General features: G+C 32.5%; 1 protein-coding gene across 5 annotated transcripts in view; it reads left to right on the top strand.

Annotated features, from left to right (window-relative positions):
* Positions 1 to 22669, top strand: part of PLCB4 (phospholipase C beta 4) — a 427184-nt gene that overhangs the window by 324229 nt on the left and 80286 nt on the right. For all 5 annotated transcript variants that reach the window (XM_031951114.1, XM_031951113.1, XM_031951117.1 and 2 more), the window contains 6 exons: positions 5566 to 5674; positions 7111 to 7321; positions 8094 to 8187; positions 10648 to 10727; positions 11391 to 11475; positions 16511 to 16601. In XM_031951114.1, coding sequence (XP_031806974.1) covers positions 5566 to 5674; positions 7111 to 7321; positions 8094 to 8187; positions 10648 to 10727; positions 11391 to 11475; positions 16511 to 16601 — 670 coding nt within the window. The remainder of the gene's footprint in view (positions 1 to 5565; positions 5675 to 7110; positions 7322 to 8093; positions 8188 to 10647; positions 10728 to 11390; positions 11476 to 16510; positions 16602 to 22669) is intronic.

The following is a 22669-nucleotide window of genomic DNA, read 5'->3' as shown; positions in this document are numbered from 1 at the left end:
GCTTTATGTATGTTGGCTTTGCCACTTGCTTTTTGCTGATTACTTGCTGTGGTGTGTAACTATTGTGTCTATGAATTTTTATAATATTATATTCATTTAATTAAACATGTTGGTGTTCAGTTGTCAGATATATTAAAATGTATTGAATTGTTTTGTATTGATCTTTTTAATTAGCTAGAGAATGATTAGTTTATGGCACTGTAGTTTGATTCTCCATTGCTAATTTTTTCTCACTAGTGATGCATGTATTAGCGATCTTTTTTTTTTTTTAGTAGATTGCATGTAAGGATATATAGAGTAGAATGAAATATTTTTATAACAAACTTAAAGAATCACTAGATTTCCTAACTGTTATTGTAGAGAAAAAGGCTAATTGAATTTTAGGTGTGTTTCTTACTTTTACATTTTTCTAATCTAATTTTTAGTCAGATTCACTTAATATAATTTTAACTCAATTTACTTGAAAACAGGAAAAAATTAGAAAAGCAATTAAATGGTCCAATTTTTATATCAGATAGATTTTATTTTCATATCCTTCACACTTCTGAAAGCCTATCTTATCAAAACCACCTAGAAGTTTTACTATCATGAAAATAATTAGAACAATGCATTTACTGGTTTAAAAGTGATAATATATACATGTATGTATGTATATATGTGTAAATATGTATTTTTCATCACAAGAAACATAAAAATCAATTCATTGCCAGGTACATGGCAGATATTTGATAAGTTATAATAAAAAAGAGATAAGAAATAAATTAGATAAGTTATTAATGCTAAATATCTCATTGCCACTCCCCTTTCTTCTTTTCACCAAAAATTTTCAGTAGCTTCATATTTTATTTATATTTATGCCTTAGGAATTTTTAATTGAGTCCTGAATAAATGCAAAATAAAAGGAAAATACTGTTCAAATTCACTTAATATAATTTAATATTTATTTATTTCACTTGAAATCTTTTTGAGTTGTTATGTGCTCCGTTCTTTCTTAGTGATGCATATGCTATGCTTACAATCTTTACCCAGGTATTATCCACATTCTTATATTGTAAATAATAGAAAAATAGATTGCTTGGAATGTTTTTCATCAATATATGCTAATATTCCATTTATCTTGTCCTGTTCTTGCATTTTGAATCATTAATAATCAAAGTATTATTAAGGTGGGCCAAAACACACGTTCCCTTGTAATGAGTAGATAGTAGGATGGAAAAGAGGATGTCTGATGTCTGTTGACTTACTGCATTTGGAAAAATGTACTTCATGCATATGTGGTGAATCTGGATTCAAAGCAATGACTAGACATTTCATATATCTTATTAGAATTCCATGTTTCTCAATAAGAACCATTACTAATGTTGTATATACATATTTAACTTTCCAAGAGTCCTTACTTGTTGTTCTATTTTCTTTAGTGTGCATTTAATTTTGAAAATCTAAGCCATAAAATAGTTTTTGAAAATATACTCTTCATTTCTGTAGTCATTTGGTTGACCTTCTTCTAGCATTCTATCACAATAGTTAAAAATATTTACTTCTTTTAAATACTTTCTCTCCCTTTCTTCCACTTGACTCCTATAGAGAGAAAAGAAACACCTTGAATTTGAGTAATGAAAATGATGGATTCAATTCAGTACCAAGTTTTCTCTAGTTGCTGGTATTATATAGTGCTTACAGACAACTATTTGATAAATATGATTGCTTCAGTTCAGCCATCATTTTTGAAAGTTGTGTGATAAATAACATTATACAGCTGTAAGTCAAATACAAACATCCTGCTATTTGTCATCTTTATTAAAGAGGTAAATCAGATGGGGAAGTAATTTAGCCAATGACATCCAACCACTGCAGGCTAATAAATTTTGCCACAGATAAGCATTTGATTCTTCTATAATGGTTTAAGGAAAGTTCTCTTTGCCTTTATTATTGAAATAACAAAGTCCAGGTTGATAAAACTGATAAAACTCCAATTTATTTACTTAATCAAGACCATAACATTGTCATTTCTAATCATATACCTAATAATAATTTAAATCATTTAGTTACAAACTCAAATCTATTACAAATAAATAATCAAATTGACTGGTTTTGGTTCTGCTTTTCCCTCTCTATTTTTAATCCTCAAATGAAGATGCTAATGAGTACAGAAATGGACAAAGGTCTTGAAATAAGGGGACAATGATTGGAATATTGGGTGGCCTAAGAAATCAGGAGTTAGTTATATTGATTATATTGAGAATAAAAAAGTAAGTAGCCACTAGTGTGAAGAGACCTTAACTGCCTATTTTAAATAGTCACAAAGTTTTATTCCTGGAGTACCAATTAGAATAGATGAGTCATGCAATAGATAATCTAAAAGAACAGAAGTAATTAGATACTATACCTGAAAGATAGTTTAGAGAGTATCTAGTTCAGAACACACACACACTAAAATGAGGAAAATTAATTCCAAAGAAGTTGAGCAATATGCCCTGGCATATATAGCTAGCTAGTAGTGTCAGAACGTCTGAAATCTAAACCCACACCAACCCAACCTCATTTGTCACATTGAACTGGAACAAACATTGCTACTTAATAGGACATAATGTAGTGCTTTGCGAACATTAAACTTTAATGATAGACTATTGTTAATATTATAATTACTGGCAGCTACCAGGACAGTGACAAAAATTAAAATGTGTCAGCAGTAAGTACCATTTTTAAGAAAATATTGATAGGATACATATTTTAGCTTACTTAGCACTGTACCTAGCATGCAATCAGTGATTAATAAATAATTGTTGCCTATCAATTCTAAAGAAAATCTCTTGACACTAACAGTTGTTGTTCTAAATGAATGTCCATTATTGCTGGAAAATAACCAAGTGATCATGAAATTGTAGCCCAGATGTTGATTTTCTTCAGGATTTTGTCCCTGAATTTTGAATCTCCATATAGACCCTGATGCTAAAGGAGTCAAGTAAAAATATCATAAATAGTATGTGATAATAATAGCCAAGAGATGTTAGTCTCTCACTGAGAAAAGAAATACATTGACACATATTATCATATTACAAGGACTTTATTATCAGCTGCCAATATTACATAATATTTCAAGTACCATTTTTAATTTTTTGGCAGAGTTTCTGTAATTTCATCTCCATTCTCCCTGTGTATACAATGAGACAGTAGGTTATACATTAAGTCATTGGCTTTCCTTTTGGTGATATTAATGCCTAAACTTTACTAATAGCAATTAGATTTATTTGCATTTTATTATATAGTTTGTGGAGTGATTTCATACCTGTTGCCTCATTTGCTTCTTATAATACCTCTATGAGATACAACACGTATTATCATTATTCCCATTTTAGAGATAAGACAATAAAAGAGGGTAAGAGATTTTCTAGGTTATGGACCTTATAAGTTGCAAAACTATGATGACCCATCTTTTCTCCTGTACCTTTTCTCTTCTTATTTTATAACTCTGTCTTTCTCTCTTTTTCTTAGAGCAATAAAAGGGAGCTGATTTATATCTTCCTAATCTCTTCCCAGGCAGCTAGATGGTGCTAGAGCCAGGAAGATTCATCTTCCTGAGTTCAAATTTGGCCTCAGACACTTATTAGCTGTGTGACCCTAGGCAAATCACTTAACTATTTGCTTTAGTTTCTTCATCTGTAAAAGGAGCTAGAGAAAGAAATGACATACCACTCTAGTATCCTTATCAAGAAAATCCAAATAGAATCATGAAGACTCAAGTCAGTCACAAATGAGAAAACTATACAATTCTTTTCCTTCTCCCTACCTCTTTTTACCATCTCTCACTTTCCGCTCTCCAATCTTAAACCATCTCTTCCATGTATTTTTAATTGGTCTTATTTTATATAGAATTAATTAATTAATTAGTTGATTTTTTTTCATTTTAATGTATAAGTATCTATGTGTTTGTGTGCTTATATCTCACATGCACACAGAATATTTGATAATGAAATTATCACATGAATTTTGCTAATATATTTCAGTAAACAGACATCTAATCCTTACTCGGCATAAAACAAAAAGACAACTATACTCTTTATATAACTACAGCCACAATCAGTTTTTTCTTTTATTCATCTTCTTTCTTTCCATTATTAACAGATATTAACAAGAGTACAAAGATATTAGCCATTTGATTTTTAATATAAGTTCATTTCAACTAGAAGTGAAAAGTTTATAATTTGTCAGAATAATGGGCTACACAACTGCATGCCTGTACTATATTGCTAGCTAGGAACATTGTGTATCCCGCTTATTTGACCTTTCATAGTTCTCATAGTTTTGCTTCTTCTAGATACTGCACAGATAGTGACTGGTTTTTGCTATTCTTTAGATGCTGGAAATCTGTTGCTGGTAGCAATAATTCTATGCCCCTTCATTGCATGGCCATATTGTTGTAAGCTATAATTTTTTAGACTATAAGCATGCTTCATTGGGATAAACTTTCAGAAGAGATTTTGTTGCTTCATTATGAATCAACAGTTCTGATTTTGGAAAGAGGCCAAAGACATGTTCATTTTTAAAAATTGCATCAAGTGCTCTGTTGGTCACATTGTCTACCTTTAAATTATTCATTCAAATTGGGGGTATGGTGGGTGGGTTAGAAATTTCATAAACCTAAAAATATCTTTCCCCAAGTATGTGCATATATCTGGGTAAAGAAGTGTTGCTATGGTCATACTTATTGGTGAAGTTTTGCTTGCATCTGCTTATCTGCCATGACTCAGTTGAATTTTGTTTTATCTTTTTTATTTATTTTATGGAGAATCAGGTACACAGTGTGCAGCCCTCAAATCTACAATGAACAAAAAAAGAAGTGTAACTACCAAAAAATTTGTAAATTGAACTTTTCATTCGTACTCTTTGAAGTTAGGCACCATTGGAAGGTTATTCTGTTCCTCCCTCTGTTATTAATATAGGATCAGGAGATTCTAGCCCTGAAATTGATAGGCTTTTAATACGGGCATTCTGAGTGAACTTCAGATGATTTCCTTTAGATTGAAATGATCTTACCTTTTAAAATGACTAACCTAGGCCCATCCTGCCAGTTTATAAATGTAAATCAATGAATTATATTCTTATTTTCAGTTTTGCAATGATATTTCAGTTATGAAATTACATTTGCAAACTTGCTCAATAGAATGAAGTTTGCTAATATTGAGCAGTCTTTTATGGAAGATTCATCCTATATCAGCATAGTAATTGATTACAGTTAAATTCTATAGATTCAAGCCTAGAATATGTGTAATCATCCATGTTTTATGTCTTGCTCTAGCTTCTATAAAAATAAGACAGTATAGAATAGCTATTTTCTCTGACTCTGCTTTTCTATATGAGAAAGTATTTTAGAAGAATCCTTTCTTTTGGAGGAAAGAAAGAAGGAAGGAAGGAAATAAAAAAAGTATTTTGACACTTTTAAGTTACAATTGTGATACTGTACATTTCATGTATTAGAAATTTTCTATTTCGATTATAGGAAACATTCTAAGAATTTTTAATATGACAAATACTATCATACTAAACAGAGTTATTTTCTAATCTTAGCATCAACGAGACCCTCGACTGAATGAAATTTTATTCCCATTCTATGATACAAAAAGGGCAATGCAGATAATTGAGACTTATGAGCCTGATGATGAGTTGAAGACAAAAGGTAATGAAGAAGACAATTGTTTTATTTTGCTTTCTCTATTAAAAAAAAAGCAGGAAGGTGGGAATTTATTTAAAATAAATCATATAGATATTGGTCAAATGAATTTCCTGGTGCCAAGATTAAGTAACTTTGATTTTCAGTTTTAAATATATCACATTTCATACTAGATTAGAATTTACACCATGCTAGTCAGAGTACCATTTTAAATTCAGCATTTCATAAAATATAATGTAGAAATATTTTTCAATTGTGCATTCTCATATTTAAAATACAACATACTAAAAAGATAGACAAAAGTTAAATACATATTTTTTTATTTCAGAGCTTTGAAAGGAATTATTATAAAACTGAATATAAAGATAGCATCAATACTATAGAAATTATCCATATAAATACCATTTAAATTTATACTATGACTCATTCCTCAAATTTTGTGCTTGTAAAAAAAAGTTGAACACAATTGATACAAGATTCTTCAGAGATTAGATAAGCTAATTTGCACATCATTTGAGTCCATATTATTTGATCAATAAACAGTCTTTCATTAAGTACCTTCTATGTTTCAAAAACAGACCCTGGGGATACAAGTACAAAGTATAAAATACAAAGAATGCAATTCCTACTACCAACAAATGTAATGTCCGGGCTAGCTCTCCAGAAGACCTCCTGATCAGCCCGAGTCCTTGGTCTTTAGGTGGAGAAGTGAAGGAGGCAGGAGAGCTACCATGTAGGTGGTCAAAGATGGAGTCTGGAATATGGAGTCTGGAGCTTGAAGTTTTCTCTGTGTCTGTGGCTGACAGCTGTGGCTGAGAGAGTCTTCTGTGTCTGAGACTCCCTTAAATACCTCAGTACGATTACATCACTACAGCACACTGAGTACACATAACCATGACATCACCATAGAGAACCATTATCTCACACTGAGTAGGCGCTGAACCACAAGCACCATGCTGTCTTTGATTCAAGTATACCTCTTCAGAGTTCCAGCCTTCTATAAACAAGCTTTTGGTTTCTTGCTTTAAGGGGCATTTTTCTGTGCTCCTATGTTGTACTCTGGAAGAGCTTATGTTCTATAGGATAAAACAACTTATTCCCATATAGAAAGTACATACATAGCAATTATGGGAAAGTGAGAGAAGGGCAATGTCAACTGGGAGGATCAGCATTTGGACAGTGTTTCTGCCTATTTGCATGAGACATTATGAAGTTAGCATTTTTTAAATATACTTTCCTGTCAACTCTTCCTCCAAATCTGTCTTTATGGAATGAAGACTCTTTAGAAAAAGATTAAATTCACACCCTTACAGTTTCAAGCTTCCTTTAGTTTCTGTGACTGAAACAGAGTCTCAGTCTATGGGGATATTTATGATTTAACATTTCCTCAATCCTCTATCAGTGTGAAAGACTTAGAAGCTTTTTATTTTCTTTGTTTTTAGGACTCATATCCAGTGATGGGTTTTGCAGATATCTGATGTCTGATGAAAATGCGCCAGTCTTCCTTGACCGCCTGGAACTTTACCAAGAAATGGATCATCCTTTGGCCCACTACTTTATCAGTTCTTCCCATAACACATATCTCACAGGACGTCAATTTGGCGGGAAATCTTCGGTGGAAATGTACAGACAAATCCTCTTAGCTGGATGCAGGTTGGTGAGCTAAAGTCATTGTTTTATCTCAGTATTATATGTTTATATTCAATCCATCATTGTCTCCTAAAAAGACATATACAGCTATCCCTTCCACATCATGACTTTCTCTATCATGGTTTCAATGTATTGTGGATAAGCATAAGAAATTAAATAGGATTTTGAGGGGAGTTTTTTCCAAAGCTATGTAACTCTGAGCAAGACACTTAGTCTCTGTTTCCCTCAGTTTCTTCAGTTGTCAAATGGAGATAATGATAGCACCTACCGCATGGATTTGTTATAAAGATCAAGTGAGATAATATTTGGGAACTGCTTAAGTAGGGTACCTGACGTACAATAGGCTATAACATTTCTCCCTTTTCCTCCTTATAAATATAATATAACTTTAGCTTCCACCAATAGATGATTTCATAAATATTAGAATAATACTTAGATAGCTAAGTAAGAAATAAGTCTATTAAATGATCCAAAATGACCCCCCATAAGATTAAAAACTCTTCACTTATATCTCATTTTACACATATTAGATGATGAAATTATTCAGTATTTGTGATGAAAATACAAGGGGATATAATATTTCATATATTGCAAACATACTGTAGAATCAAAGTAAGTTACATTAGAAAAAGTTTTAGATAGTACATCTTATTTAAGATAATTTTAGTAATTCATTCTATTTCTAGTGCTATAAGAAAATGATGCACTTTTAAAGTTTTTGCATGTTCTCTTTTACTTAAAAGATTAAATATTTGTCATCTTATTGTGTTCTTAGATGTGTTGAGCTAGATTGCTGGGATGGGAAAGGTGAAGATCAAGAACCAATAATAACTCATGGAAAAGCAATGTGTACAGATATTCTTTTTAAGGTAAGATGGAAAATGTACCTGTATCTAAGGGCAGGAGTTCATGAACTGGAGTCCATAAACTTTTTTTAATGTTTTCTTATTCGGTAACCATATTTCAGTATAATTGGTTTCCTTTGAAATCTTATGTATTTTATTTTGAATATTTAAAAACATTCTGAGAAAGTATCCTTGACACACAAAAAGATTATTTTTTATTTTATCATTCTTTTTTTATTGTATCTTTTTTTTTTATTGAATCATTCTGCCAATAAAAACTACAGTTGTCATTCCTTCCTAGCTAAGACAGAAAGGACAAGAATTTGAAATTTTGTATGGTGAAATAGTAAAGACAAATATTTGTATTGAGGTGTTTTTGGGTTTTTTTTACACCCTTTTTACTATTCATTCTTCTTGTTTTGAGAAAGTCAGGAACAACGTTTTATTCTCAGAAATTCATCTTCACATTCCTTTTTTTCTGTTTTAAAGTAGTATCTGTCTCACAGCTAAATTCACTTTGTTCTTTAAAAAATCACTCAAGAGTCAGATGGAATATTTATTTTCATATCTCTTGATATTAAAGAAGCAAGGAACTAAGGTCATTTTTGCACTGACCAAGATGAAGAAAACTGGGCCTAGGATGCACAGTAGAACTACACATTCCTTAGATTAAAGGTGCTTAAGTCCAAATTTAGAAAATTAAAACAAAAGGAAATTAAAGATATAAAAACCACTTTTCAATTACTTTTAGCATACTTCACATCTCACAAACACTCATAATGTAGTAATACAAATTAAATTTGTAAGGCACTATTCATTTAAAGCAATAATGAATTGCTGAGGAAAGGATATATTAGTAATAAAATCTAGATTAAAGTTCACTTTTCACTGTTTGCTGAAAGGAAAAATAAAAAATTAATGGAGATTGAAAAGTGTTATCAAACTAGAATCTACATACCTGAATAAATTCTACCCTTTTTTCAGTCACATTCCTTATAATTGATTACAAATTAGAAATATCAAGAAGAAATGTGTCATATAAGTAAATATAGTAGATGCAAATAATTCAGAATCAATAATTCAGTCAATAAACATTTATTAAGTGTTTACAATGTGCCAGGTAGTATGCTAAGCCCTCAGGATATAAAGAAAAGCAGAAAACACTCCCTGCTGTCAAGGAGCTCATAGTTTAAAGGGAGGAATAAAATACAATTATAAACAGTTAAGTTCTCTATTTAAATATTTTATTTGAAATAATCAGCAAAGATAATGTACTATAATTAAAAGGGATTAAGAAAGGATTCCTATAAAAGGAGAAGCTTTTGCTGGAACTTGAAGAAAGTCAAGAAACCAGGAGGTAGAGATGAGGAGGGATAACATTCTGGGTAATAATTTAAGTATTTTTGAGACCAGGAATTTTTTTTTTCTCTTTTTTCTAGCTTCACATGACATTTAGTTCAGTTCTGTGTATTCAATAAATGCCACTGTCAACTGATCAGCAAAAGCAGATTGTATTTACAAAGTGAATACCAACTTTAAAACAGCTTTTGTTACAGGTGAAAATACTACCATTTTGTCCTTTGAAAATCCCTGAAGGTAGATGGTGTATTCATTTCTTTCTGCTTCTGCCTCTTTCTTTTTGAAATGAATTTTATTGGATACACAGAAAGGACATCAATAAAACTTAATGATTTCATACTATATGGCCAGCATTCCTTCTACAAGAAGCCTCCCCTAACCCTACTTAATTCCAATTCTTCCTTCTATTAATTATCACCTATTTATCACCTTGCTTTGTACATTCTAGTTTGTGTATTGTCTCCCCCATTAGACTATAAGTTCCTTGAGGGCAGGGACTGTCTATTGTCCTTTTTTAATATCCCTAGAGCTTAACACAGTATCTGGTACATAGTAGGCACTTAATAGACATTTATAGATTGGTTGATTATACATTGTCCTTATTTTTAAAGTGTTTAAAATCTGGTTGAAGAGGTAAAGTTGGCACACATAAAATAACTAAAAATAAAATTAAATTGTGTGGCTCTAACTATGATTGTACAAAGTAGTTCAGTTGAGAGATCATGGCAAGGAATCTAAGTAGAAACAAAGAAAAACGAAATGACATTCTTGATTGAGGAGCATGAAACTCAAAATTTTTTCATCAATAGTCTTCTATTTATCACAGTAGAGTAATTCAGGTTATTTATTCAACTGTAGTTGAACAACGAGAATTTTACAATGATTGACAAGGACTGCTTTGACACAGCACATAATGATGGAGATATTTGACAGCTAAATGGGTAGTTTGATGAATGCATTCATTTGCTCCAGTTTTTTTTTTTTTTAATTGAACAGTTACTAAGTATATATAACACTCTGCCAGGCACTGAGAAGAATGCTCCCTCCCCAATATGTAAAACTTTATCTGTAGGTACCTGAAGAGCTCTGGTCTTCCTACTCATTAACTCTGTTTGCCTTTTAAAGGATGTGATTCAAGCCATCAAGGAAACAGCTTTTGTCACATCAGAATATCCTGTCATTCTGTCCTTTGAAAATCACTGCAGGTAAAGTGATCCATTCATTTCTTTCTACACCTGCCTTTGTAATGAATGAATGACAAACCAGATGCTTTTTTTTTTGTCCTAAACCATAAAAACCAATAAAAATTGATGTAATTTTCTGTATATTATGTTAGGTATAAAAAAAATTTCCAAGTCATTTTAAGATAGTTCAAACATTTACTCCAAAAAAGATTAAAACCTATTCCTATGATTACTTTTAATCTAAAGATGTGGCAGCATCGATTCAATGTATATTTATTAAGCCCACCACTATGTGCTCAGCCCACAATTTGGGGGATATAAAAATAGTTTTCAGGAAGCTCACAATCTAATTGGGGACAAAGGGAGGGGAAGAAGAGGTCTATACATAAATAGATATCCTGTAAGGGAGAGTGAGATAAGTGCAAAGCAGAGGTCCAGGCAAAGTGCTAAGAAAAACTGGAGGACATTTTTAGCTAACCTCATCAATTTTTACAAGTTTACTCTGCTTTCTGATTATACCAATTAGCGTATCATGACATTTTTAAAAGTACTTTTAATATAAACATCAAGGGAACGGTCATGCATTATGCAAAAAGTATATTTGAATTCTATGGGGATGAATTTTTTGATTTCGATAATTGTTAATAAGTGTTTGAATTTGACGATTACAATTATTTCCCTTAGCAAATATCAACAGTACAAGATGTCCAAGTATTGTGAAGATCTATTTGGAGATCTCCTGTTGAAACAAGCACTTGAATCACATCCAGTATGTATTTTTAGCAGACCATTTTTCTAGCTTAAATGGATTTGTTTTGAAATACATTTCTAAAGAGTCAAGTAGGAACTTCAGACCAATAGAGAAGATTTCCATATTTATGTAATATAATTTTTTAGGGGCAAATGCCTCCTTAATCATAATAGAATGGGGTCAAGATAGACAGAAATAAAATAAACCTTAAACTCAATTTAATTTTTTCATTCCCTAGGACCTTGTAGTCATTTGGCCTTCTCTTTGAAAATGTAATAAAGTAGCTATGGATAGGCAAAAGGTCCACAATATGGTTTCATGAAATTGAGCTCAGTTAATAGACCTTAATTCAAAACTAACCAGCTCTTTCATTTTACATCAGTCATTTAAATTCTTTGAAGCCTGGTTTTCTCATCAGTAAAATGAAAGTGATAAACAGCTACCATATTCATTTCATCAAGTGGTGTCAAAATCAAAGTCAATTTATATAAAATATCATAAAAATATAAAATAAAATAAAATATAAAATACATTGTTTAAATGTAAAGTATTATTATTCTTTCTTTGATCACTAAAAAGTATTTATTAAGAGACCACAAAAGAGCAATTTTGATTTACAGGAGAAAAACATATAATTAATACTGAAATTAGGAATGAACATTCAGGGAAGCAGTTTATATTTAATTCAGACTTAGTTTTCAAAATGAACTTCAGAAATCAATAGGCTTCAAGAAATTATCCTTTACTTAAGCAAAATTACTTGGCCAAATTTCAAATTATTATTTAAGCCCAAATCTACAACCTTGCCTCCTTCTGTTTTTCTCCTTATTATCAAAAGTTTTAAGAAAATGTGAATGAACTTGTATTAATTATACTAATCCTGCATGTACATATTGCAAAATTAATTTTTTAGGTATAAGACACTGGATAGTTCAGGCCTAAAAATCTACTTTAGTGGCTGAATTGTTTAGCCTGATTTTTGACACTGAACAGCTTATCCACATGATTATAGATTTGCTAATTTACTTGATAGTCTAGAGGTTCTTGATACTGGGATGAAAAGGTGATTTCATCAATTTGGCTACTCTTACCATTCATTCAAATAGCAATCTATCCATCCTTTCTTATCATGTGTATGTTTTTTTTTCTATCTTTTCCAGTAAATTCTTCATAAAAGGATCTAACAATCATTGAAGTCCTTTTCCTGGATCTTTTGTGTAAAACTCAGACCATCTTTCAGTTATCCCTCACTCTTGATACTTGACTGACCTATCTTCTTTTTGCTTATACATGCCTTTGGTGATGTCTTATTCTGTTTATCTCACATACCTCATCATCAGTAACTTGCCACAATCTTCTTACACTCAGTGTTTTTGTCTTTCTATTGTTTCTGGGTCATCTGGAATTTTGAGTCTTCTAAGGCTCATTTGGTACTTTATGACTAAGACTCCCTTGCCTTAGAACAACAACGGAAGAAATATTGACAGTAAAAGAATCATCTCTGGCAGCAAAGTAAAACTTGTAATTCTTGAAAGTACAATGCAGTTTCCCAAATTTTATCCAGGGTTATTTCTTCCTTCTCCTATTCAGGCTCAGTTCATTGTTCATCAGCAGTACTCATTGAAGATGTATGTAATCACTTCGGATTTTCCCTAAGAGCAATTTCACAGAACACATAAGTAAAGTAGAAATAGAAAATATAAAGATGAAATATTAATTTTCCTTATGACTTATTCCCTGAGTTTCATTCTGTAGAACCACTTCTTAGTTTCATGACAGGGCCAGTACACTCATTTTTATAGAAAAAACTATGAGATTTTTGCAGTTCATTTATTGTCATAAAACAAGAATTATTCATTAAGCACATAAACACAAGGCCCTATGATAATCACTGGATTTAAAAAAAAATTTTTTTTAAACATCCCTGGCCTTTAGGAATCTCACAATCTAAATGGGGAGATAGAATATACACATAGATATATCTGCCAGTAGTATGTAAGAGTATGTTATAAGTTAAATTCCAAATGAGTAATTTGAACATTCTGAGGATGGAAGGATCACTGAAACCAATTGGAGAAAGACATAAATTAAGAAATGGGTACTTAGAGGAAAGTTTGAATAAAAAAGAGAAAAAGGGAAGGATAAATATATAAGGACAAGGATGAAGAGAGTTCATTTAGCTATTTCAATAAGAAAAAAGAGAAATGCAGAACTTTTCCCCTGAAGATATAAATGATTAAAGTAAATGTAGAGTTTGTCTTTTAATAGTCCAGCTATCTCCTTTAGTTTTCCACTTTTCATGGCATGTAGACACATACTAACCATAATTAGTACTATGAGTGCCTTCCAACAGACACACCTCTCCACTGTGTAAGACAGGTGGTGATAATAATCAAAGTGTCCATTCAGAAAAGAGTTTTGGGGGCCCCACCAGCTCATTATCTTGTAATTGGACCCATAAAGAGCTTGAGAAAGGCAAATTTGTCCTATTAAATATCATAAAATTCTCAAGTTTACAACAAAGTAAAACTCTAGATATTTTTCTCTTCCTTCTCCATGAACTATTAATATCAATCTATTACAGGCAAATCCTAAGATTTTAAACTGAATTCATGCTTTTTGAAAAATCTCCTAAATAGGACATGATTTTCCAGAGACTTAAGAAATTATACTAAGGCTAACATTCATTATGTTAGTTACCAGAAGGGATGGCTACCTAGTTTTCAGTTCTGAACTACAGTTTAAGAAACACTATGATTTTGACTGCTAATGACACAGGATAAGGAAAATAGATGATAACTCTTTCTTCTGCCATCTAGTGGAAAAGTTATGTATAATGTACTAGGAGCTCAGAATCACAGGCTCTGAGGAGGCAAGGTCCTCAAGAATTTGAGCCAGTAAAAAACTCAGCCCAACCCCTTTTATCCTACAGATAAAGAAACTGGGAGACAGAGGTCAAGTAGCATTCCCTAGAAGATACTTTAGCCAACCTAGGATTAGAATTAAAGCCCTTTGAAAGCAAATTGAAGATGCTTTCTACTGTATGTTCTGTCACTCAATTAAAATCAGGGAGTTAAAGATCAGGAGACCAAGAGTAGTTTAGATTTCCAACCAGATTGACTGTAGAGTAATGAATCTAAGCCAACTTATACATGAAAAATTTACTCTACTGTATACCCTATAAGTGGTTATTCAACTTTTCATTGAAAACTTTCAATGAGGAGGCTTCCATGGTTTCTCAAAGCAGACTGTTCCACTTTAGGATAACTCTAATGGTAGGAAGTTTTTAATTATAGCAGGCTTAAAGCTACTTCATCAACTTCCACTTGTTACGTATGCCTTTTGGAGCTATGGAGAACAGAGAGAGAGAAAGAAAGACTGTATAGTATTATATAATATATAATATGCCATAATATAAGATAGTACAATATAATTTATAGATGTAGTTTATGTAAATATGTAATATGTAATATTACATAAAGCATTTATATAAAGATATCCACTCTTCCATTTAACAATTCTTCAAATGTTTGAAAATAGATTTGTCATCTTCTCTCCCCACTACTCCAAGACTACAGGCTAAACATACTTAATTCCTTCAAAGTTCTCTGTGTGACTTTCCTAAGGTGGAGCATGAAGAATTAAATATACAACATATACTATGTCCTAATGAGCACAAGAGTAATTATCACCTTCCTAGTTAATCTCTCTTTTATTGCAATTCTTTTGTTGTTTATTCATGTCTGACTTATTTAGGGTTTCCTTGGCAGAGATACTGGAGTGGCCATTTTCTTCTCCAACTCATTTTACAAATGAGGAGACTGAGACCAAGAGAACTAAGTTACTTGGCCAGGGTCACACAGATAGTAAGTGAAGCCAGACTTGAATTCGGAAAGATGAGTCTTCTTGACTCCAGGTCCAAAACTATTATCTGAACTATAAAATTGTTCTGGGAAAGCATTGAGACAAAGAATGGTCTCTTTTACTCAGTCAGAAAAAAAATCCAATTTGGGAAATGAAGACCCTCAGGTTTTCTGGCCAAAACAGAAACAATTGTTATTTACATTCACTTTTTGAGTCAATCAGGGCCCAAATAATGACCAATGAGGGCTTGGCTTGGGACTTATAGTTGGCCAATCAATAAGAACCTGAACTCTAACTCTTAAAACCCAACATATTTGGGGGGATTTCAGGGATCAAAATGTCAAGTCACTACAGCATCTTAGCCAGGAAAACTCTTATTGGCATCATGAAGAGTTAAACAGGATCCAAAAACATATTAAGTGGTAGTATATTAAGTGGAAAAAAATGCTATAATAACAAGACAGCCTTTATGTGCATTGTAATAGGGAAAGACTACACTTAAAATGTGGTGTTAGACAGGAAGAGGTTATTTGGTGGGGAAAATCATAGGAATGGTAAATGAAGTTATTGGTAATTAGATTAGTTAACAGGATTGACTGGTATTCTGGGAGTCTCTTCACTAGAGATCTTCCAGGAGAATCTAGATGGATCTCTTACCAGATGGGTGGCAGATAATAACAATCATACTTAGTTTCCTTTCCTTACAAGAGTGCTGATTGATTAGTTTCCCAAAGCAAGAAGTAGAATCTGATTGGAGGACTGGGATAGGGAGGGCCTGGAAGAAAGAGAAGAGAGAACTGGAGCACAGGAAAAAAAAATGGCTGGAGTCCAGCATAGTTTGTCTGAGTCCTGTTAGATAAACTTTAATCAAACTAGGCAGCCTTGCTGCAGGGTGAAATCTTGGGGATCAGGGAGAAAACAGAGGGTAGAAAGCAGCTGCACATCTAGTGGGACTCCTAAATCCAGCTTTTTGTTCACTATTTATCCTTATTAAATTTCATGTTATTAGATATGACCCAGTGTTCCAGCTCTTCAGTATCCTGACTGTTATCTACCTGTTAGGTACTACACTTGTTACCTTACTAATCCTTATTTTTTGCCTGAGTCTGGGGGTTATGTTAATACATGCATGAGGTGCATGATTATTGTTTGGTAATTTTTATATATATTTCTTTCTTTCATATTTTAGCTTGAACCAGGAAGACCTTTACCGTCCCCTAATGACCTTAAAAGAAAAATTCTGATAAAAAACAAACGACTGAAACCTGAGGTGGAAAAAAGTAAGTCAAGTACTACTCTATGCCATTTAAAACAAATATACTTTATATGTCTGGACAAAGTTAGTGTCCAGGATGAAATATATTTTCTTCTTTTTCAGGTCACATCTTTCAAGTGTTCTTCATAATTTTCTTATTGCAATTTATCAATACAATAAGCTCAATTTCAAAGGTTCTTGTTAAATTTAACATAATATTTCCCTCATTTGCTGCCAAGAAGTATTTGAGTTCATAGTATATATTTCCATAAAAAGTATTCTTGAGGACTCCAGTATTCATATTTTTCCTCTCTCCTGCCCAACAGGTCAATGGTCAAGTAGATACAAATAATATGATGCTGTCATTAATAACTTGTGTCCCAATGCAGAGTTTACATTTACTATCTCCACTAGCTTTATTTTGGTTTGAGCCACTTTCATGAAAGCATATGATTTACCTAAAGCTGCTGCTCTTCCCTTTTGCAGGATGATCTCACTTCTCAAATCTAAGTAGTAGGATTTGTGTCATTCCATTCCCCAGATGGGGGACCATTAAAATATCTTTGTTCACGTGTTTCTATAGCATTAGTCACTTCATTTGAACAGTTATTTATTGTGAGAACCACCATTTTAGGAAATTAATGTATGATTATCAAAAACAACCAATCATTTATCTAGCACCCACTATATGCCAAAAAATAAGACTTTGCCTCAGCCCTCCAAGCAGTTTATAGTTTAAGACACATTTTTTCTTTTAATGTTTTTTCAGAGAAACTACAGTGCCATGGTTTTTAGTAGACTACAAGGAGTTTTGAAATCTAGAATATATGGTCAGAGCCTGATTTGGGAAAATGAATATGGCAATTGTGTGCAGAATGGATTAGAAAGATAAGAAATCTTTAATGACCTAGAAAAAATAACAACAAAGTTCATATGGAAAAACAAAAGGTCAAGAATTTCAAGGGAATTAATGAAAAAAAAATCAAATGATGGTGGCTTAGCTGTACCAGATCTAAAATTATATTATAGAGCAGCAGTTACCAAAACTATTTGGTATTGGCTAAGGAATAGATTAGTTGATCAGTGGAATAGATTAGGTTCAAGGGATAAAACAGTCAACAAATATAGCAACCTAGTCTTTGACAAACCCAAAGATCCCAGCTTTTGGGATAAGAACTTACTGTTTGATAAAAATTGCTGGGAAAATTGGAAACTAATATGGCAGAAACTAGGCATTGATCCATACTTAACGCCGTACACCAAGATAAGGTCAAAATGGGTTCATGACCTAGGCATAAAGAATGAAATTATTAATAAATTAGAGGAACATAGGATAGTTTACCTCTCAGACCTGTGGAAGGGGAAGGTCTTTATGACCAAAGCAGAACTAGAGATCATTACTGATCACAAAATAGAAAATTTCGATTATACCAAACTGAAAAGTTTTTGTACAAACAAAACTAATGCAGACAAGATTAGAAGGGAAGCAATAAACTGGGAAAATATTTTTACAGTCAAAGGTTCTGATAAAGGCCTCATTTCCAAAATATATAGAGAATTAACTCTAATTTATAAAAAATCAAGCCATTCTCCAATTGAAAAATGGTCAAAGGATATGAACAGACAATTCTCAGATGAAGAAATTGAAACTATTTCTAGTCATATGAAAAGATGCTCCAAGTCATTATTAATCAGAGAAATGCAAATTAAGACAACTCTAAGATACCACTACACACCTGTCAGATTGGCTAAGATGACAGGAAAAAATAATGATGATTGTTGGAGGGGATGTGGGAAAACTGGGACATTGATGCATTGTTGGTGGAGTTGTGAACGAATCCAACCATTTTGGAGAGTAGTTTGGAACTATGCTCAAAAAGTTATCAAACTGTGCATACCCTTTGATCCAGCAGTGTTACTACTGGGATTATATCCCAAAGAGATTATAAAGAAGGGAAAGGGACCTGTATGTGCACGAATGTTTGTGGCAGCCCTTTTTGTAGTGGCTAGAAACTGGAAACTGAATGGATGTCCATCAGTTGGAGAATGGCTGAATAAATTGTGGTATATGAAAATTATGGAATATTACTGTTCTGTAAGAAATGACCAACAGGATGATTTCAGAAAGGCCTGGAGAGACTTACACGAACTGATGCTGAGTGAAATGAGCAGGACCAGGAGATCATTATATACTTCAACAACAATACTATATGATGACCAGTTCTGATGGACCTGGCCATCCTCAGCAACGAGATCAACCAAATCATTTCTAATGGAGCAGTAATGAACTGAACTAGCTATACCCAGAAAAAGAACTCTGGGAGATGACTAAAAAACCATTACATTGAATTCCCAATCCCTATATTTATGCACACCTGCATTTTTGATTTCCTTCACAAGCTAATTGTACAATATTTCAGAGTCTGATTCTTTTTCTACAGCAAAATAACGTTTTGGTCAGGTATACTTATTGCATATCTAATTTATATTTTAATATATTTAACATCTACTGGTCATCCTGCCATCTAGGGGAGGGGGGGGGGGGGTAAGAGGTGAAAAATTGGAACAAGAGGTTTGGCAATTGTTAATGCTGTAAAGTTACCCATGTATATATCCTGTAAATAAAAGGCTATTAAATAAAAAAAAAATTAAAAAAAAAGAAAGATAAGAAATCAAAAAGAAACAGAGCCAAGATTTTTACCTTAGTTAAAAGGAGATATAATGATAACTTTCAAGGATGGTGACTATAAGTATGGAAATAAGAGGGAAATTTTTAGATATTTTGAAGATGAAATCAACAAACCTTGGGAAAGAATTGGATATGAGGGACGAGTCAAATGAAATCAGCAAGAATTTATTTAGTGCATACTATGTGTCAAGCTCTATATCAAGTTTAGTGGATACAGAGAAATGAAAAAAAATCTCTGTTATCAAGTAGCTTTTAGTTTAATTAGGGCAGACAAGCAAACAACTATGTATGAACATAACTTATCCAGAATAAATTGAATATAATCTCAAAGGAAAGACACCAAAATTAAAAAGGATTAGGAAAGACTTCTTATAGGAGTTGGGATTTAAGTTACGGAGGTCATAAAGTGAAGAAGAGAAAGAGTCCCAGGTATGGAGGAAGTGATAAGGTAGAAACAACAGGAATTGACAGTTGATTTGGATATGTGAGGTTGAAAGAAAGTAAAAAATGAAGGGTGATACTTAGGTTGCAAGTTTGGATGCCTGGGAGGATGAGGATACTGTTGACAATGATAGGAAAGTTAAAAAGAAAGGAGGGTTTGGGGGAAATTATAACAAATGCTGTTTTTAACATTGCACTTAAGATGTCTAATTCGAGATGTCAAATATGTGGTTTGAAGATGCAAAATATACATCTTCACAAAAATATAGCTATCTTCTGCATTGAGATGATAATTAAATCCATAAGAGCTAATAAAACATTCAAAGACTTCCTTTGAAGATTGTGCTATATTGTACCTTAGCCCTCATAAAGACTAGTAAAAATGATTATTTAAAATGTGGTATATCTAATTTTACCATCTTTATTAACATTATCTTTAATAGTGGTAATAGTATATATAGTTAAAGACTTAGGAATAGATGAGGTCTTGTTCATCCTCCAAAAGAAAGAATGAAAAGGGAAGAAAATCAACAGAACATTGGAGAACACATTAAGGAGGAGAAAAAGTAGAGCCTATGAAAATGATAGAAAGGTAAGAAGAAAACAAACATAATGGCACCTGAAAGATGAATCTAAACAGGGGTTGGTCACCTGAAACACAGAAAATTCAGGGACATAAACTCAAGGGGAAAAAGTTAGATTTGGCAAGTGTGATGACTGCATATTTTAAAATCAGCCAGAGTCAGGAATTCAGGTTAAGGGAAAATCTTCAATCTTTATTCTCAGTAGAGGTGAAGAAGGATCGAAGGTGAAGGGGGATTGGAGGTGAAGGGGGGATCATGATGGCAATGTGTGCAGCTGCGTCACGAAGCCAGCCAGCCAGCCGTCTCTTTTCACTCCTCTCTCTGCCCCTCTGCCTCCACCCACCAAAATTGTCATTTCCTATATAACACATCAGAACTTGCACAGAGAGTGGGCAGGGGGCCATTCTTTCTCCAAGCATATATATTAATAGAGTATGGTCCAATTACTATTTAGCCTCACATGCTTGAGACCTCAGTGGATCAACTCGAGCTTCAGCCCATTACAGGCAAGTAGGGAAGATCAGTTATGACTTTTATAGAAGAAATTTCACTAGGGTCTTAGAGATAGAAGACATGGCAAGGAACTGGGAACTAAATGCTTAGAGAGAGTATAGAAACAAAGCATATCAAATCCTCGGAAAGTTTGGCAGTCAAGAAAGGTTAAATAAAACAGGATTTAACTCAAAAGCTGGACTGAGTTATTTTTTTTAGAATTCCATCACCTAAGTATGCTAGTAGCAGAGGAAAAGAATCATTAAAGAGACCCAAATAAGGTGCAATAAAAAAAGAAATAAAGATTACAAAGAAGTGGGAAGAAGGGGATGAAGAACACAGGATCTGGTGAAGAGCAAGCCTTATTCTAAAATGACTTTAGGAAGGAGCTGAAATCATGAAAAGTAGAAAAGTACCAACAAAACCTAGCAGCAAAATATAGAGAGAAATCTCTTAAAAAATTGCAAACAACATATACAATGTAAAAACAATATAAATACAAGTATACATAAATGCAAAATACAAATATAAATACTATAAAATAAATACAAAATAAAATACTATCTACCATGACAAACCCAAGGCTTCTAAGAATACAATTGCAAACTACTTTTCATACAAATGAACACAGATTTAAATAATTGGAAAAATATTAATTGCTTATGGGTAGGTTGAGCCAATATAACAAAAATGACAGTTTTATCTAAGATAATGTACTTATTCAGTGCCATGTCAATCAAGCTACCAAAGAATTATTTTATAGAGCTAAAAAAAAGTAATAGTAAAATTCATCTGGAAGAACAAAAGGTCAAGAATATCAAGAGAATAAATCAAAATAACATTAAGGAAGGCAGTTTAGCTTTACTAGATTTCAAAGTTTATTACAAAGCAATGATGATCAAAGCAGTCTGGTACTAATGTGGTATATCAGAGGAACAGCTTAGGTATACAATATACAGTAGTAAATGATCTGAGTAACCTAGTGTTTGATAAACCTAACAATCCAAGCATTTAGGATAAGAAGTCAGCATTGGACAAAAATTGCTGGGAAAATTGGAAAGCAGTAGAATAGAATCTAGACCTACGCTAACATCTTTCCAAGATAGAGTCAAAATAAATACATGATTTATACTTAACGGGAGATAACATAAGCAAATTAGGGATATGACCAAACAAATGATAGAATTACAGAAAGTAAAATAGATAATTTAGATAACAAGCAATTAAAAGGCTTTTGCACATACACATGCACACACACATGCACATACACACACATACACACACACACACATACCTGATGCAGCCAAATATTAGAAGAAAAAGAGTAAATTAGGGAATGAGGAATTTTGACATCTTTCTTTGGTAATAATCTCATTTCTCAAATATATGGAGAACTGAGCCAAATTTATAAAAATAAGAGCCATTCCCCAATCAATAAATGGTTAAAGGATATGAACAGAAAGTTTTCAGAAAAAAATCAAAGCTACCAATAATCACATGAAAAAGTGCTCTACGTAACTATTGATTAGAGAAATGCAAGTTATAATACTTCTAAGATACCACCTCATACCCATAAGATTGACCAACATGACACAAAAAAAGAAAATAACAAATGCTAGAGGGGAACTAGAAAAACTGAAACACTAATTCACTGCTAGTAGAGTTCTGAACTAGTTTAGTCATCTGGAGAACAATTTAAAACTATGCCTAAAGGTCATGAGAACAATTTATAAATATAACCAAAGTGCTACGAACTGTACATACCATTTGAACCAACAATACCAATACCACCTCTGCATCCCAAAGAGATCAAAAAAATAAAAATGAGGAAAGGATCTATTTGTACAAAAATATTTTATAGCCAATCTTTTCATGGTATCAAAGAAT

This window comes from Sarcophilus harrisii, chromosome 2 (assembly GCF_902635505.1).
Source record: "Sarcophilus harrisii chromosome 2, mSarHar1.11, whole genome shotgun sequence".
Classification (NCBI taxonomy): domain Eukaryota; kingdom Metazoa; phylum Chordata; class Mammalia; order Dasyuromorphia; family Dasyuridae; genus Sarcophilus; species Sarcophilus harrisii.
Note: the sequence above shows the minus strand (reverse complement) of the source record. Positions and strands in the feature narration are given on the sequence as shown.